The sequence below is a fragment of the Aotus nancymaae genome, unplaced genomic scaffold, assembly GCF_030222135.1.
Source record: "Aotus nancymaae isolate 86718 unplaced genomic scaffold, 86718_ANA_hifiasm-v0.15.2.pri h1tg000002l, whole genome shotgun sequence".
NCBI lineage: Eukaryota > Metazoa > Chordata > Mammalia > Primates > Aotidae > Aotus > Aotus nancymaae.
The window spans coordinates 26,694,067-26,707,141 of record NW_026988413.1 but is presented as its reverse complement, the minus strand read 5'-3'; the positions used below and the strand labels follow the sequence as shown (position 1 = coordinate 26,707,141).

The 13,075-nt window shown below is 53.7% G+C and overlaps 1 protein-coding gene across 1 annotated transcript; it reads left to right on the top strand.

Moving 5' to 3' along the window:
• Window positions 1-2,818: 2,818 nt before the first annotated feature.
• Window positions 2,819-10,358, top strand: CPA1 (carboxypeptidase A1). The gene is made up of 10 exons (XM_012474053.2): window positions 2,819-2,910; window positions 3,411-3,492; window positions 3,916-4,149; window positions 4,392-4,493; window positions 5,355-5,456; window positions 5,649-5,759; window positions 6,504-6,594; window positions 7,113-7,312; window positions 8,402-8,486; window positions 10,074-10,358. Exons 1-10 carry the CDS (start codon window positions 2,846-2,848, stop codon window positions 10,259-10,261), a joined length of 1,260 nt encoding a protein of 419 aa, XP_012329476.1. The 5' UTR covers window positions 2,819-2,845; the 3' UTR covers window positions 10,262-10,358.
• Window positions 10,359-13,075: the final 2,717 nt, after the last annotated feature.

Below are 13,075 nucleotides of genomic sequence, written 5' to 3'. Positions count from 1 at the left end.
CTGGAGGATTAGCTTTAGATCACACCTGAGACCCACATTCCTCTGCCACGATGCTGTCCACTTTCTGCTGGTGCTGGTCCTGATGAACTCATAGCATTGAATTCATCCTTTCCAGACTTGCAAGAAAATATATTATATGACTCTTGGGCATCTTACATTGCTGGCTCGAGGCACAAGAGGCTCCCTTGGCGAGTCTGCACCCTCTCCCCTAGGCTGACCCCTTTTTCAGACGGGTTGTCTTTTCTGGAAGGAATTCACAAAAGGCCCGAGAACCAGCTGACATCCCCCAACATGTGTAGTGTGAGCCAAAAGAGATTCAAAATTATAGGACAGCTTCAAATTTAGAAACAGAAAAAGAAATATTGTTTTTATAATGCAAACCAAAGAAAGACTCTACAAAACCTTCCTTCCCTGTGGGGTGCAGGGTAGAGAAGGCTGAGGGCCCTGTAGAGCACCAGATGAGAAGTGGGGAAGACTTGGCTACCGGCCCGGGGAGATTTAATTTTTATTTTTAAAAAAATGTTTTAATTTCATTTTTAACTTTTAAAGACATGGCATCTCACTCTGTCGCCCAGGCTGGAGTACAGTGGACCAACCATGGCTAACTGCAGCCTTGGACTCCCAGGCTCAAGTGATCCCCCCATCCCAGCCTCCCGAGTAGCTGAGACTGCAGGTGTCACCATGCCTGGCTAAGGAAGTTTACAGTCTCCATGGAGAGACAAAAATAACATTCTAGAAACAATGAAGAAGAAATCAAGGTGAGTTTGTGTTCAAGCACTAAATAGTGTGATGAACACCCTTCCCTGCCTGGCAAAATCCTGTCACTAACCCAAGTTAAGCTGGGCGCGGTGGCTCAAGCCTATAATCTCAACACTTTGGGAGGCCCCATCTCTACACTAAAAATTTAAAAACTAGTGGAGTGTGGTTGTGCACACCTCTAGTCTCAGCTACTTGGGAGGCTGAGGTGGGAGGACCGCTGGAGTCTAGGAGGTTGAGCCTGCAGTGAGCCATGATGGTGCCACTGCTCTCCTGCCTGAGTGACAGAGCAAGAAACTGTCTTAGGTCAAATGTCCCCTTCTTGGTAAAGTCTCCTCTGGACTTTGGGGCTAGTGTGTGTCCTCTTAGCCCTTGTGGTACTTTCCATGCCACATCACAGAAAATGTACTGTTCAGGGCTCCTGCAGGGAGGACAGCAGTCCCCAAAAGTCCCTTGTGTGACTAATCCTGTATTGGTGACAGCTTCTTGGAGGACCTGTTAGAGGACCAACAAGTTAGTTGGTTACTTCTGTCTTCCCCGCTAGACTGTAAGCTCCCTGAAGTCAGAGAGCATCTGTATTGGGTGTCATGTCCATATGGAGCCCAGTACTTGGCCTAGAAGAATATGTATTGGTTGAATAAATGGACAAAGGGGTGAGCATTCAGAGAAGGAGCAGACAGGTGAGCCAGGAAGCAGCCGGAGGAAGCTCCAGGGAGCTCAGGAGCCCTGCCTGAGGCCTGCAGGGCCGGCAAGGCTGTTATAGGGGAGAGCAGAAGCCTCTGTGCAGGGTCCACGTTCTGTTAAATGCGGGTTTAGGGCTTCCTCACCTTCCTAGAGTTAGGCTCGGAAGAGAGTTGTGGGTAAATATATATAAGGGGCTGCTCTGCCTTGGCACGGGAGGTTTGGCCAGCTAGGGATTGGGGTAGGGAGGCAGAGGGAGTGGATAGAAACCAGAACGGGTGATGTGGCTGTCACCAGCTCCCAAGGTCAGGGTCCTGACACAGAGCAGAGCTTCTAGATGGTGCCAGGAGAGCCTCGGGGGCCTGTGGATGAGGGTGGATTTTGGGAGACGTCTCTGGGGTGAGATTAGCACCCAGAACCCATCGAATTCCCCTGTGTGGGTTCTGGTTTCTCCTGGACACTGTGTAGTCTCCACAGGGGTCTGGCCCTGGCTCCCCCTGCCACACTTGTGATTCAGATGACATCTGGTTACTGTTCCCGTCAAGGGCAACCCCGACCTCGGGGCCCTGTAGCGGTGGGGGTGGAGGGAAACGCTGGCAAGGGTTGAACTCCTGCCCCCACTGCTGCTGCCCGGGCCGCACTCCCACAGGACCCTAAGGCCAGCAGGAGGGGGCTGGGAAGTCCCCCAGAGGGGAATGTGCCCCGCACAGGGCCGGGGCAGCCTGGACAAAGCTGCTGTGGTGAGAGGCCAAGAACACACAAAAGATTGGTCCCCCCGCCTAGTCTTCCCAAGCCATCAGGGTCCGTGGGAGGAGGAGGTGTCAGGCACTCTGCAGGTATCTGTGCCTTAAACAGGTCTAATGGGGGAAAGCCTGGGCCTGCCTGAAGCCGCCTTGGGGACGAGAGGGGGCAGAGACCCCGCTTGCTCGATCCCAGGAATGAAAGGCTGGCGCTCTGGAGCAAGGAACAAGGGGACGCCTGGAATGAGGCCCCAGCAGGGTGGCCACTTGGAATCCTGGCTCCTTTGCTGCCCAGCAGGCAAACAGAACTGCAGCTTTACGTTGTGGGCAGGCAGAGTCCCGGCTGGGACTCCAAGAGGCCCCAGCCCCCGATGACCCTGAGGCCCTGCTGGCCCCAGAGGCCCCATTGGCCCCAGATGGCCGGGGGTGGAGCCCTGGCTTATCTCTCCAGCTGCCCAGTTCCCTGCCACTTTATCAAGAAGGATGAGAGGGTGTCAGAGTTCAGAACTCCCACCCCACCCTCCCCGTGGGACAGGACCCAGGTGCGGGGTTTGTGGGGGGCAGTGGAGAACAGCCCTCGGGCACAGTCAGGAGTCCTCTGTCCTGGGAGGGTTTAAAAGCCTGAGGGCTGTCTTGGCCTCAGTCTGACCTTCCCTCCTGGCGACAGCATGCGGGGGCTGCTGGTGTTGAGTGTCCTGCTGGGGGCTGCCTTTGGCAGGGAGGACTTTGTGGGGTAGGGATGTGGAGAGGAGGGGGTGCTCTCTGAGTGTGATGGGGAGGACCCGGCCCCCAATCAGTGGAGGAGACAGACACATGGCAATACAACCAGAGAGGATGGCCTGGCACCGCCTGGGGCAGCTGGCAGATGGGGGACCAGGGTGGGAAGAGGCTGTGTCTCCCAGAACAGTATCCTGAGCCCTGGAGAAATCTGAGCTCTGAGGAGCTTTCAGGAGAGGAGAAAGGAGAAGGCCCGGCTGGCTTGGAACAGAGAAATAGTCCAAACTGAGATGGAGACAGTAACCATGTCTAGAAGTTTCTAAAGATGGGGAGAGAAGGGGTGAGGGAGCCCAGGCTTCTCCTTGCTGAGACCCTCGGTGCTTTCCCCTCCTAGCCAGGAGGACCAGGCCCAGTCAGGGGATTTGGGGCTGCTGCCTCCCCGCTGCACCTGGGGAGCACTCACAGCCAGGGCAGCTGCGGCCTCGGGCGCTCACTCCCCACTCCCACTCGGCCCAGGCACCAGGTGCTCCGAATCTCTGCAGCCGATGAGGCCCAGGTGCAGAAGGTGAAGGAGCTGGAGGACCTGGAGCACCTGCAGGTCAGAATCGGGAGAAGGGCCCTCTGAAGTCCCCACCAGCCCCTGTGGCTGACTGTGCCTGTCCCTCCACCCAACAAGGAGACGTGGAATTAACCCCTGTTAGGAAGCTACTTCAAACTCCCAGCTCCAGAGTGTTGCTACCCATGAGTACCTGGGCAATGCGGCAGGCCCCTTTCCGGCTCCCTGCTCTGCCTTGCTGTCTCAAAGGCCCTCCACTGCTTCTGGGACATTTCCCTGACCACACTGGACTCTCCAGTCCCCGGGGTTTCCCTGTCTTTCTCTGCCACTATTACCCCTGTCTCATCCCCAATTATATGAGAACTTCTGGCACCAACAGCCGCTCCCAGGCCGTCCCTGTCCCTGACTGCTGTCCTGGCTGGTGCCTCCAGCCTGCTGTGACCGTGCTGGCTCTTGTCCTCCCAGCTGGACTTCTGGCGGGGCCCTGCCTACCCTGGCTCCCCCATCGACGTCCGAGTGCCCTTCCCCAGCATCCAGGCGGTCAAGGTCTTTCTGGAATCCCATGGCATCAGCTACGAGATCATGATCGAGGATGTGCAGTCACTGCTGGATGAGGAGCAGGCGCAGATGTTCGCCTTTCATTCCCAGCCCCGCTCCACCGACACCTTTAACTACGCCACGTACCACACCCTGGAGGAGGTGAGGGCGCCCCTAGCCGCCACTCCCCGCAGCAACCAGCTCTTTATCATGGCTGGTAGGAACGGGGCAGGGCCAGGGCCAGCCTGGGTGTGCATGTCACCTGCTCTGTTTCTGTGTGGCCTGTGTGGTCGTGGCTCCGTTGCATTGCAGGGCCACGGCAGGCTGGGATGGTGGAGCGTTAAGGAAAGCATCTGGGTGCCCAGAAGCTAGTAAGGCCAGTCACCTCTTCCTTCCCACCTCAGATCTATGATTTCGTGGACCTGCTGGTGGCTGAGAACCCACATCTTGTCAGCAAGATCCAGATCGGCAACACCTATGAAGGGCGTCCCATTTACGTGCTGAAGGTAACAGCCACATGTGGACATACACATGGGAGAATGGACCCACATGTGGCACCGTGATGGGCATGGGTTCTCATGGGGAAATCATGGCCATGAGAACACTGTTAAATGGACTCCCCATGCAGACATTTGGAAAGGTCTGAGCCTCCAGTCTGGTCAGGGTCTGTGCACACCTGCCCATACACAAACTCTTAGGTGATCCAGTGTTCCCAATCAAGTGTCACATTGTGGAAAGTATTGTGGAGTCTGGGCAGTCCAGATAAAGTGTTTTCCTGAAATGGAGTCTTGCTCTGTCACCCAAGCTGGAGTGCAGTGGCACGATCTCAGCTCACTGCAACCTCCACCTCCCGGGTTCAAGTGATTCTCCTCACTCAGCTTATATCTGGGACTACGAGCACATACCACCATGCCTGGATAATTTTCGTAATTTTAGTAGAGACGGGGTTTCACCATGTTGCCCAGGCTGGTCTTAAACTCCTGGACTCAAATGATCCACCTGCCTTGGCCTCCCAAAGTGCTAGGATTACAGGCGTGAGCCTTTGCACCCAACCCAGATAAATAAAGTGTTTTGTTTGTAATGTCTCCCGGAGAGCTGTCCGGGCAGCAGAACAGGGGCAGGGCCAGGGGCCTGGTCAAGTCATATTCACTCCAAGCCCAGGTTGAGGGCAGGAGGCCAAGCTCTGTGGGATCCCTGTCCCGTCCCCAGCCCCATGCTGGTGGAGTGATGTCCCCATCAGCAGAGCCTCTACCTGAGATGCACAGAGAGCAGGTGGCCCCTGGCCTGGATTGGGGTCTCCTTCAGGGCAGTGAGATGAGGCCCCAGCTATGAAATTGCCTCTGATCACTTCCCTGCCTCCTCTACAGTTCAGCACGGGGGGCAGTAAGCGTCCAGCCATCTGGATCGACACAGGCATCCACTCCCGGGAGTGGGTCACCCAGGCCAGTGGGGTCTGGTTTGCAAAGAAGGTAAGGTGGGGAGGTGAGGTGGTCTCTCACCTGGTGGGGCATTGGTATCCAAGGCCCATAGAAGCCGGGACCTCCCTTTGCCCATCCAGAAGCAGTGACCACAGAGGAGGGCAGGGGGAAGTGTCCATTGCTGTGGCTTGCCAGATGCCTGGCCTGGCCCACGCTGCCCCTCTGCCCCTCTAACCCCCCCAGATCACTCAAGACTACGGGCAGGATGCAGCTTTCACTGCCATTCTGGACACCATGGACATCTTCCTGGAGATCGTCACCAACCCTGATGGCTTTGCCTTCACCCACAGCCAGGTACTGGTCTTCTCCTGTCCTTGGGGGAAGCAGGATGGGCCTCTGGCTTCTAAGCCACACAAGTAGCTCACCCCTAATGTCAACCCCCAGAAATCAAGGGAGGGGCAATTAGACCTGTGCTCCTAGCTGAGGGTGGCTCAACCTTGGTGTGATTGGCATTTGGGTGAATGATTTTTTGTCACAGGGACCGTCCTGTGCACCCAAGGTGTTTCTAGCACCCTGAACTTACATCCATTTAATGCCAGTAGGACCCCCCATCCCCCTGAGTGGTGACGACCAAAATGTCTTCAGATATTGCAAAATGTCTACAGGGGAGGGTCAAGAATTTCCCCAGTGGAGCCCCACTGCCCTGGACCTTACTTCCTGGTCCTACTTCTATTTTTATGGCAAATAAAACATCTGACCAATGATGCGAAGCCATGGTGCTGGTGGGGGACACCTCACGGCTTCTTTGCCGTACAGAACCCTCTGGCCAAGTGCTACCCCATGGCCTCCCTCACTCTCCTGCGCCTGACACCCCGTCTGCTGATCTTCCTCCCTGACAACCAGCTGGGGGTGGATCCCAGCCCAAGCTGTGCCTGCAGCTCTGCTCTGGATCAGGGCGATTGTGTTGCGGGCTTCCACCTCCAGGGAGCCCTCCCTGCTCGTCCACTCTGCTCTCTGCAGCCTCTGAACCAGCCCCCACCTAGCACTGTGACCAGTCCCACACGTGTCTCAGGTGGCTGATCCCGCTTCCTCCCTCAGAATCGCATGTGGCGCAAGACTCGATCCCTCACAACAGGCTCCCTCTGTGTTGGCGTGGACCCCAACAGGAACTGGGACGCTGGCTTTGGGTGTAAGGTCCAGAGTGTCTTGGGAGCAAGGATGGGATGGCCTGGAACAGCTCCTCACCACTGCTCTTGCTCCCTGCCTCTCTCCTGCCCCTGCAGCGAGGGGAGGGTGGGGGGTGGCAGCTCTGCCTCTGAGGGCTCTTGGGGGTGGAGGCTGTGCTCTGAGAGTGGTTGTTCCTTGTCTGTAAAAGGCAAGTTCCTCACAAATGGGCTAAGGCCTGAAATTCTATCTAGGGGGTTTCTAGCTTAACCTCATTCCTCCCTCCTCAGCCACGGCACCGTGAGAACCAGTCTCCACTAAGGAGCCTGTCTTCCCTCCCTGAGCATGCCCATCAGCTCTGCCCAAACCAGGCTGGGAGGGCAGCGCCCCAGGTTATAGAAGTCCTCTGGGCTTTCCTGAAACCAGGGGTGGGAGTGAGCCCTTCCGCACCCGACTTCACCCCTAACTGCATGCAAAGAACTGCATTGCACAAGCCGCAGAGGCAGGAGGAGCCACCCCACCATGCCCTCTGTCCACCCGCAGTGGCCGGAGCCAGCAGCAACCCCTGCTCGGAGACTTACCACGGCAAGTTTGCCAATTCTGAAGTGGAGGTCAAGTCCATCGTGGACTTTGTGAAGGACCATGGGAACATCAAAGCCTTCATCTCCATCCACAGCTACTCCCAGCTCCTCCTCTATCCCTATGGCTACACAACAGAACCAGCCCCTGACCAGGATGAGCTGGTAGGCACTGACCCCTGCTTGCCCTCTCATCCCCAAGGCGGCATTGGACAGGCCCGGGCTTTCCCCCATCAGGCCTGTGTAAGGCACAGACACCTGCAGATTGCCTGTCACCTCTTTCTCCCGCAGACCCTGATGGCTTGGGAAGACCAGCAGTGTGGACTAACCTTTCTTTTTCTGGGAAACCGAGGCACAGGAGTGATGGAGTCACTTCTGTCATGTGACAGAGCAAGGGGCAGGGCTAGACTTTGATCTTAGGCACCACATGTGGAGGTGTATATGACAGAAGGGCAGGGATGGCCAGCTAGACACCCCGAGGGGCCTGTGCTGACAGGCTCCTGGGCTGAGCCCACAGGCCAAGCAGGCTCTGAGCTCCCCACCTGCAGGGTGCTTCTCCTGTCCTCCCGCCTGCAGGGTGCTTCTCCTGTCTTCCCCGCCTGCAGGGCGCTTCTCCTGTGCTCCCCTCCTGCAGGGTGCTTCTCCTGTCCTCCCCTCCTGCAGGGCGCTTCTCCTGTCCTCCCCGCCTGCAGGGCGCTTCTCCTGTCCTCCCCGCCTGCAGGGCGCTTCTCCTGTCCTCCCCGCCTGCAGGGTGCTTCTCCTGTCCTCCCGCCTGCAGGGTGCTTCTCCTGTCTTCCCCGCCTGCAGGGCGCTTCTCCTGTGCTCCCCTCCTGCAGGGTGCTTCTCCTGTCCTCCCGCCTGCAGGGTGCTTCTCCTGTCTTCCCCGCCTGCAGGGTGCTTCTCCTGTGCTCCCCTCCTGCAGGGTGCTTCTCCTGTCCTCCCCACCTGCAGGGCGCTTCTCCTGTCCTCCCCGCCTGCAGGGCGCTTCTCCTGTCCTCCCCGCCTGCAGGGTGCTTCTCCTGTCCTCCCCGCCTGCAGGGTGCTTCTCCTGTCCTCCCCGCCTGCAGGGTGCTTCTCCTGTCCTCCCCGCCTGCAGGGTGCTTCTCCTGTTCTCCCGCCTGCAGGGTGCTTCTCCTGTCCTCCCCGCCTGCAGGGTGCTTCTCCTGTGCTCCCCTGCCAGCCCCCAGACTAGCCTGGACGTGCTGTTCCAGGAGCCTGGCCATGACAGGTGGCCTTGCTTGGTGTTTTGTCCAGGATCAGCTTTCCGAGGCTGCTGTGACAGCGCTGGCCTCGCTCTACGGGACCAAGTTCAAGTATGGCAGCATCATCAAGGCAATTTGTAAGTGGCTGTATGGTCTCTCTTGGTGGGCCTGGGAAGAGTATCGGCTGGCTCTTCCTGACCGAGGGAGTATCCCTCATGGAGGGAAGTGGCCAAGGGCACTCAGATCTGCCAACTGCTGGTGAGGGCTGTTCTGAGGGGTGGGCAGTCCCTTTTCCTGACATGAACTCTGCTTCCTTTGATACTTTCAGACAAATGTGAATTCCTCCGAGAGCTCTTGTCCTCTTGTGTTGGGGCCAAGTCTAGTTTCTTGGTTGGATGGGGTGGAGAGTCCTGCTAGGATGTGCAGATCACCAGGAAATTCAACTTAAAAAAACACTTCTCCTCCAGTGCCCCTCAATTAGAGAATAGGCCTGATCTATTTCCCACTTACTGACTCATGCAATGCCCCTGGGAGAAGCATTACTGAATCAAAATGGAATTAAGTCAACAAATGTTTATTGAACACCTGCTATGCACCAGGCCCTGTTTCATGTGCTTGGGATGTAGCCATGAATGAAATAAGCAAAGATCAGGAAACTTTCTAGCCAGGCAGACCAACAACGAGCATAAATAAGTAAATGATACAGTAAGTGAGGTGACAAATGCTGGGGAAGAAGACTAAAACTAGACCAGGCGAGATGAACTGGGGTCACTGGGGTTGGAGGCGGGGCAGGTGGGTTGAAGGGCGGGCCTCATTGAGAGAGTGACATTTGGGCAAGTATTAAAGGAAATAGGCGGGGGCTGTGGCAGCCAGGAGGCTACCCATCTAGGAAGAGCCTTCCAGGCAGAGGAACATTCTAGAGCAAAGGCTCTGCTGAGTGGTCTGGCCAGGATGTTGCTGGAATAACAAGATCAGTGTGGCTGCCTCCAAGTGCCTAAAGGTCAAAGCTGGGGAGAGGGGTGAGTGGGGAGGGCTGCGTACACACCTCACACGCTTCCTGCCGGAGTGCTTGGGCTTTGGTGGACAAGTGGGTCACAATCTTACCCAGGGGTTGACCTCACTTTTGGACCCTAGGCCTTCTTTGGAAACGGATTCAACTCTGAGTCCAGGTTTTGCTTCATTCAACACTGTCAAGTTAAATTCTGATATGCAGCCTACTGCTCTCTCCTGAGCCAATTCAAAAGTGGCTTCATGACCCGCTGTTAATTATAGTTTCCCGGGCAAAGTTTCCTCCTAAGAGAACGACAGGGGCTTTTCCTTTGACTCAGGCTCTTTGCACTTTCCCCCTCGAAGACCAGAGCCCCCGGGGAACAAATCCTGGTTACCCAAGCAGGGAACTCTGGTATATTTTGGGGTTCACCCAAGCGGCTGTTGGAGGGAGGCTGTTTTCAGAGGGGCTTGTGCAATTGCAGAGACTTCCTTGCATCCCCCAGTGAATAGGAGAACCATTGCTGGTCTCCTCTTTGGACCTCTTGGCTTAGACCTTTCAGTGGGAGTTTCTCAGAAGTCAGGCTGCTTGGTCAACAGCAGACCTTAGTAGCCACTGACTCCACTCAGCATTACACAAGACACAGAGCTTTGGACAGGGTTGGATCATTAACCCAACCCATGTAAATGTTCCCAAAGTGGTTGACCCTTGCTCTCCTGTTTTACTCCTGCCCCAGATCAAGCCAGCGGAAGCACTGTTGACTGGACCTACAGCCAGGGCATCAAGTACTCCTTTACTTTCGAGCTTCGGGACACTGGGCGCTATGGCTTCCTGCTGCCAGCCTCCCAGATCATCCCCACAGCCCAAGAGACGTGGCTGGCGCTTCTGACCATCATGGAGCACACCCTGAATCACCCCTACTGAGCTGACCCTTTGACACCCTCCTTGTCCTCCTCTCTGGCCCCACCCAGGCAACCAAATAAAGTTTGAGTGTACCAGGAACAGAATCTTGGGGCTTGCATGTGGAAAGCAGGTGGCATGCCTGCCTCTTCAAGCTGGGGCAGAAGTGATTTAGTTCCTGCAGGCCTCCCTGGAAATGTGTGGGTGGTTGGGCTAGATGACCCCTAAATTCCCCTGCATTCCGAGGTCCTGTGAAGTCGTATCCAAGTGGCGTCTGTTTTAATTAGACCACCCCGAGCTCAGCTCACCAGTGGGATGATTTGTTCATACCTTAGTAGCAAGCAACAGCCACAGCTGCTAACCAAATGCCTGGCACCCCACGGTGGCATGGAATTCAGCGTGTACAAAGGTCTAGCGAGCTGTGTCCATTCATCTATAAAAGCAACAACCTGGAAGATGAAATATACTCATCCAGGTGGCCACTGCTGTCCAAAATAGCTGTTGCAGCCAACTAAAACAGATTACTAAAGAGTAAAATACCATCTCCCATTCCTGAATCATGTTGGAAGAAAACAATTGGGTTAAATAAAATCATTAACTGAAGATAAAGAACCAATCCAAAGGCTAATCCCAAGACATTTTTAATTTTTTTTGTAGAGACAGGGTTTTGCCACGTTGCCCAGGCTGGTCTAGAACTCCTGGGCTCAAGCAATCCTCCTGCTTCAGCCTCCCAAAGTGCCGGTATTACAGGTGTGAGCCATCACATTTGGCCAAGACATTTTATTAACTATATAAGTTAACTGTACCTTCTGAATATTTTGCCTTTAGGGATAGAAGTCATCCACTTCTCATTTGCTACATCCTTCCCAGTGTTTTGGTACACAGTTCTGCTCTCTCGTGTTTCCATCCACCCCACTCATTCCCATTCTCCTGTTGAGACCACAGCTCCGAGGATTTAGCTTACTTTCTTCGGCTTGGTGATCCTGATGCGTGTGATATTATAATTAACAGCACATAGGACATCCCAACTTGTTTCAAAGCAAGAATCTCCCTTTTGGGCTGTGGTGGCTCACCCCTGTAATCCCAGCACTTTGGGAGGCTGAGGTGGGTGAATCACTTGAGTTCAGGAGTTCAAGACCAGCCTCGCCAACATGGTGAAACCGTCTCTACTAAAAATACAAAAAATTCGCTGGCTATGGTAGTGCACACCTGTAATCCCAGCCACTCAGGAGGCGGAGGCAGGAGAATCCCTTGAACCAAGGAGGTGAAGGTTGCAGTAAGCCGACATGGTGCCACTGCACTCCAGCCTGGGTGACAGAGTGAGATTCTGTCTCAAAAAAAAAAAAAAAAAAAATCTCCCTTTTGTTTCCTCCATATTGCTTCAGATGTGAATGTAGAGCAGGAGGTTCTCCCAGACTCTGCTGGGGAAGTGAGTGGACTGGGGCTGGGTGAGGATGGCAGCTTCTCCCTCTATCAGCCAGGTCAGGTTTCAAGAAGCACCCAGCTCCATTGACTTGAGTCTTGTCCACATAAAATGACCTGAAGGTCAAAAATGCCTTTTAAAAAATCTTTGATGGAATTTTCATCTTGGGCTTTTATTATCGTCTTTGCTATCAACATTCTAAAAAAAAAAAAAGAATGAGGGTTGGGCACAGTGGCTCACACCTGTAATCACAGCATTTTGGCAGGCCGAAGCAGGAGGATTGCTTGAGCCCAGGAGTTAAGCCTGGGTAACATAGCGAGTTCCCCACTTCTCTACAAAAAATAAAAAATTAGCTTAGTGTGGTGGCAGGCACTTGTAGTCCCAGCTACTCAGAAGGCTGAGGTGGGAAGAACCCTTGAGCCCAGGAGTTTGCAGTTGCAGTGAGCCGTGATGGTGCCACTGCACTCCAACCTGAACAGAGTGAGACCCTGTCTCTTAAAAAAAAGAAAAAGAAAAAAAGAACGAGGCTCTATGTGTAGATATCATTTATATAAACTTGTAAACATGTAAGTTTATGAGACAAGGTAAAATAGTGTTTCAGTCTTTACAGAAAGATGACCTAGACGATTTGGTAACACCCTCTTCAAGTTATCTTTTAGAAAATGTTTCCCTTCAATCTATGTAACAAGAGATTATAATTCTTTTCAAAACCCATTTTAACTGCTTAGCTTGGGTGAGTAGGAAGCTAATCATCTTTTGTTTAATGAAGACTGATAACAGAAGAAATATTAAGTTAGCATGACAATTTATCATTTTATAAAACTGGATCACTAGACTTTGATGGTAGAATTGCTGAATTTAAAATAAACTATGCTCCCCGACAGCAGGGACCACGCTGTTTGGCATTCAATCTCTAATAGCATTAATAGTACCTGACACATAGATGCCTAATACATACCTGTTGAGTGAATGCTCTCTATTTTTATTAGTGAATTCATACATTTTATGATCTGTATGTTGTAGGCTTGCCGAAAATACCCTGTGCAAGCCATTCTGAATTCCCAGAGTTGAGCAAGTAAGTCTTAAGAAAGCTGAAAAGTCAAGTAATGAATGGAAATTGCACAAGGGCAAGGATTGCTTTGTTTTGTTCACCATTTAACCCCCACTGCTTGGCCAAGTGCATAGCACATAGTAAAAATATTGCTATTAACATCAATAATAATAAATGCTTGGCCAGGTGCAGTGGCTCATGCCTGTAACCAATACGTTGGGAGGCTGAGGTGGGAGGATTGCTTGAGCTCAGGATTTCAAGACCAGCCTGGGCAACACAGTGAGACCCAGTCTCTACAAAAAAGCAATTTTAGGCTGGGTGTGGTGGCTCATGTCTGTAATCCCAGCACTTTGGGAGGCCGAAG